This window comes from Oncorhynchus tshawytscha, linkage group LG10, assembly GCF_018296145.1.
Source record: "Oncorhynchus tshawytscha isolate Ot180627B linkage group LG10, Otsh_v2.0, whole genome shotgun sequence".
NCBI lineage: Eukaryota > Metazoa > Chordata > Actinopteri > Salmoniformes > Salmonidae > Oncorhynchus > Oncorhynchus tshawytscha.
In genome coordinates this window covers 5,553,544-5,558,543 of record NC_056438.1, presented here as the reverse complement: position 1 = coordinate 5,558,543, position 5,000 = coordinate 5,553,544, and the positions used below count along the sequence as shown (strand labels likewise).

The following is a 5,000-nucleotide window of genomic DNA, read 5'->3' as shown; positions in this document are numbered from 1 at the left end:
ATGAAATAAGAACATAAGACAGAACATTCTGACACATTCTCTCTGACCATGAATATCTCCTCTTCATCTTTTAAACATCTCTCCTCTCCATCTTTTAAATGTCCCTCCTCTCCTGTCCTCTCCATCTTTTAAACGTCCCTCCTCTCCTGTCCTCTTCATCTTTTAAACGTCCCTCCTCTCCTCTCCATCTTTTAAACGTCCCTCCTCTCCTCTCCTCTCCTCTCCATCTTTTAAACGTCCCTCCTCTCCTCTCCTCTCCTCTTCATCTTTTAAACGTCTCTCCTCTCCATCTTTTAAACGTCCCTCCTCTCCTCTCCTCTCCTCTTCATCTTTTAAACGTCCCTCCTCTCCTTTCAGTCAATCCAAACAGGAGAGTTGTTCCCTTTCCAGGCTGTCGTGGCAACAGGCCGGGTGTTCAGTGATGAGCTCACAGCGATGTAATTAGAACGGTAGCGGGGTCTTCAGGAACGAACAGGATTCTGGGACGAGGGACAGAACGGGGAGGAGGAACAGAATGCATATGACAGAGATTTTAGAGAAAGATATGGAATGGAGAGAGGAAGAGGAGGAGGAGGAGGAGGAGCAGGAGGGGACAAAGGGGTAACAGAAGGTTGAAAAGAGAATTAATGAGAACATATTAAAGACTCTTCAGAGTCATGGATTGTATGGATTGCTACGACAAAATGAGTGGGTATCTGTACAGTTTACAGTATTCCTCTACTAAACCTCTGGGTATCTGTACTGTTTTACAGTATTCCTCTCCTCTACTAAACCTATGGGTATCTATACAGTTTACAGTATTCCTCTACTAAACCTCTGGGTATCTATACAGTTTACAGTATTCCTCTACTAAACCTCTGGGTATCTGTACAGTTTACAGTATTCCTCTAATAAACCTCTGGGTATCTATACAGTTTACAGTATTCCTCTACTAAACCTCTGGGTATCTATACAGTTTACAGTATTCCTCTACTAAACCTCTGGGTATCTATACAGTTTACAGTATTCCTCTACTAAACCTCTGGGTATCTATACAGTTTACAGTATTCCTCTACTAAACCTCTGGGTATCTATACAGTTTACAGTATTCCTCTACTAAACCTCTGGGTATCTGTACAGTTTACAGTATTCCTCTAATAAACCTCTGGGTATCTATACAGTTTACAGTATTCCTCTACTAAACCTCTGGGTATCTGTACAGTTTACAGTATTCCTCTAATAAACCTCTGGGTATCTGTACAGTTTACAGTATTCCTCTAATAAACCTCTGGGTATCTGTACAGTTTACAGTATTCCTCTACTAAACCTCTGGGTATCTGTACTGTTTTACAGTATTCCTCTCCTCTACTAAACCTATGGGTATCTGTACTGTTTTACAGTATTCCTCTCCTCTACTAAACCTCTGGGTATCTGTACAGTTTACAGTATTCCTCTAATAAACCTATGGGTATCTATACAGTTTACAGTATTCCTCTACTAAACCTATGGGTATCTATACAGTTTACAGTATTCCTCTACTAAACCTATGGGTATCTATACAGTTTACAGTATTCCTCTCCTCTACTAAACCTCTGGGTATCTATACAGTTTACAGTATTCCTCTACTAAACATCTGGGTATCTGTACAGTTTACAGTATTCCTCTACTAAACCTATGGGTATCTGTACAGTTTACAGTATTCCTCTACTAAACCTATGGGTATCTGTACAGTTTACAGTATTCCTCTACTAAACCTATGGGTATCTGTACAGTTTACAGTATTCCTCTAATAAACCTATGGGTATCTGTACAGTTTACAGTATTCCTCTAATAAACCTATGGGTATCTGTACAGTTTACAGTATTCCTCTAATAAACCTATGGGTATCTGTACAGTTTACAGTATTCCTCTACTAAACCTCTGGGTATCTGTACTGTTTTACAGTATTCCTCTCCTCTACTAAACCTATGGGTATCTATACAGTTTACAGTATTCCTCTACTAAACATCTGGGTATCTGTACAGTTTACAGTATTCCTCTACTAAACCTATGGGTATCTGTACTGTTTACAGTATTCCTCTAATAAACCTATGGGTATCTGTACAGTTTACAGTATTCCTCTAATAAACCTATGGGTATCTGTACAGTTTACAGTATTCCTCTAATAAACCTATGGGTATCTGTACAGTTTACAGTATTCCTCTACTAAACCTATGGGTATCTGTACAGTTTACAGTATTCCTCTAATAAACCTATGGGTATCTGTACAGTTTACAGTATTCCTCTAATAAACCTATGGGTATCTGTACAGTTTACAGTATTCCTCTAATAAACCTATGGGTATCTGTACAGTTTACAGTATTCCTCTAATAAACCTATGGGTATCTGTACAGTTTACAGTATTCCTCTAATAAACCTATGGGTATCTGTACAGTTTACAGTATTCCTCTACTAAACCTCTGGGTATCTGTACAGTTTACAGTATTCCTCTAATAAACCTATGGGTATCTGTACAGTTTACAGTATTCCTCTAATAAACCTATGGGTATCTGTACAGTTTACAGTATTCCTCTACTAAACCTCTGGGTATCTATACAGTTTACAGTATTCCTCTACTAAACCTATGGGTATCTGTACAGTTTACAGTATTCCTCTACTAAACCTATGGGTATCTGTACAGTTTACAGTATTCCTCTAATAAACCTATGGGTATCTGTACAGTTTACATTATTCCTCTCCTCTAATAAACCTCTGGGTATCTGTACAGTTTACAGTATTCCTCTAATAAACCTATGGGTACCTATACAGTTTACAGTATTCCTCTACTAAACCTATGGGTATCTGTACAGTTTACAGTATTCCTCTACTAAACCTATGGGTATCTGTACAGTTTACAGTATTCCTCTACTAAACCTATGGGTATCTGTACAGTTTACAGTATTCCTCTAATAAACCTATGGGTATCTGTACAGTTTACAGTATTCCTCTAATAAACCTATGGGTATCTGTACAGTTTACAGTATTCCTCTACTAAACCTATGGGTATCTGTATAGTTTACAGTATTCCTCTACTAAACCTATGGGTATCTGTACAGTTTACAGTATTCCTCTAATAAACCTATGGGTATCTGTACAGTTTACAGTATTCCTCTAATAAACCTATGGGTATCTGTACAGTTTACAGTATTCCTCTACTAAACCTATGGGTATCTGTACAGTTTACAGTATTCCTCTACTAAACCTATGGGTATCTGTACAGTTTACAGTATTCCTCTACTAAACCTATGGGTATCTGTACAGTTTACAGTATTCCTCTACTAAACCTATGGGTATCTGTACAGTTTACAGTATTCCTCTACTAAACCTATGGGTATCTGTACAGTTTACAGTATTCCTCTACTAAACCTATGGGTATCTGTACAGTTTACAGTATTCCTCTACTAAACCTATGGGTATCTGTACAGTTTACAGTATTCCTCTACTAAACCTATGGGTATCTGTACAGTTTACAGTATTCCTCTACTAAACCTATGGGTATCTGTACAGTTTACAGTATTCCTCTACTAAACCTATGGGTATCTGTACAGTTTACAGTATTCCTCTAATAAACCTATGGGTATCTGTACAGTTTACAGTATTCCTCTAATAAACCTATGGGTATCTGTACAGTTTACAGTATTCCTCTACTAAACCTATGGGTATCTGTACAGTTTACAGTATTCCTCTACTAAACCTATGGGTATCTGTACAGTTTACAGTATTCCTCTACTAAACCTATGGGTATCTGTACAGTTTACAGTATTCCTCTAATAAACCTATGGCTATCTGTACAGTTTACAGTATTCCTCTCCTCTACTAAACCTATGGGTATCTGTACAGTTTACAGTATTCCTCTAATAAACCTATGGGTATCTGTACTGTTTACAGTATTCCTCTCCTCTACTAAACCTATGGGTATCTGTACAGTTTACAGTATTCCTCTACTAAACCTATGGGTATCTATACAGTTTACAGTATTCCTCTCCTCTACTAAACCTCTGGGTATCTGTACAGTTTACAGTATTCCTCTACTAAACCTCTGGGTATCTATACAGTTTACAGTATTCCTCTACTAAACCTATGGGTATCTGTACAGTTTACAGTATTCCTCTCCTCTATTAAACCTATGGGTATCTATACAGTTTACAGTATTCCTCTACTAAACCTATGGGTATCTATACAGTTTACAGTATTCCTCTCCTCTACTAAACCTATGGGTATCTGTACAGTTTACAGTATTCCTCTACTAAACCTCTGGGTATCTATACAGTTTACAGTATTCCTCTACTAAACCTATGGGTATCTATACAGTTTACAGTATTCCTCTCCTCTACTAAACCTATGGGTATCTATACAGTTTACAGTATTCCTCTACTAAACCTATGGGTATCTATACAGTTTACAGTATTCCTCTCCTCTACTAAACCTCTGGGTATCTGTACAGTTTATAGTATTCCTCTACTAAACCTCTGGGTATCTGTACAGTTTATAGTATTCCTCTACTAAACCTCTGGGTATCTGTACAGTTTACAGTATTCCTCTCCTCTACTAAACCTCTGGGTATCTATACAGTTTACAGTATTCCTCTACTAAACCTCTGGGTATCTGTATAGTTTACAGTATTCCTCTCCTCTACTAAACCTCTGGGTATCTGTACAGTTTACAGTATTCCTCTCCTCTACTAAACCTCTGGGTATCTATACAGTTTACAGTATTCCTCTACTAAACCTATGGGTACCTATACAGTTTACAGTATTCCTCTCCTCTACTAAACCTATGGGTATCTGTATAGTTTACAGTATTCCTCTACTAAACCTATGGGTATCTGTACAGTTTACAGTATTCCTCTAATAAACCTATGGGTATCTGTACAGTTTACAGTATTCCTCTAATAAACCTATGGGTATCTGTACAGTTTACAGTATTCCTCTACTAAACCTATGGGTATCTGTACAGTTTACAGTATTCCTCTACTAAACCTA

General features: G+C 37.6%; 1 protein-coding gene across 2 annotated transcripts in view; it reads right to left on the bottom strand.

Moving 5' to 3' along the window:
• Positions 1-283: 283 nt before the first annotated feature.
• Positions 284-5,000, bottom strand: part of LOC121847403 (dachshund homolog 2-like) — a 74,368-nt gene continuing 69,651 nt past the window's right edge. For both annotated transcript variants that reach the window (XM_042328076.1, XM_042328077.1), the window contains exon 10: positions 284-479. In XM_042328076.1, the coding sequence (XP_042184010.1) occupies positions 442-479 (38 nt within the window). In that variant the 3' untranslated portion in view covers positions 284-441. The remainder of the gene's footprint in view (positions 480-5,000) is intronic.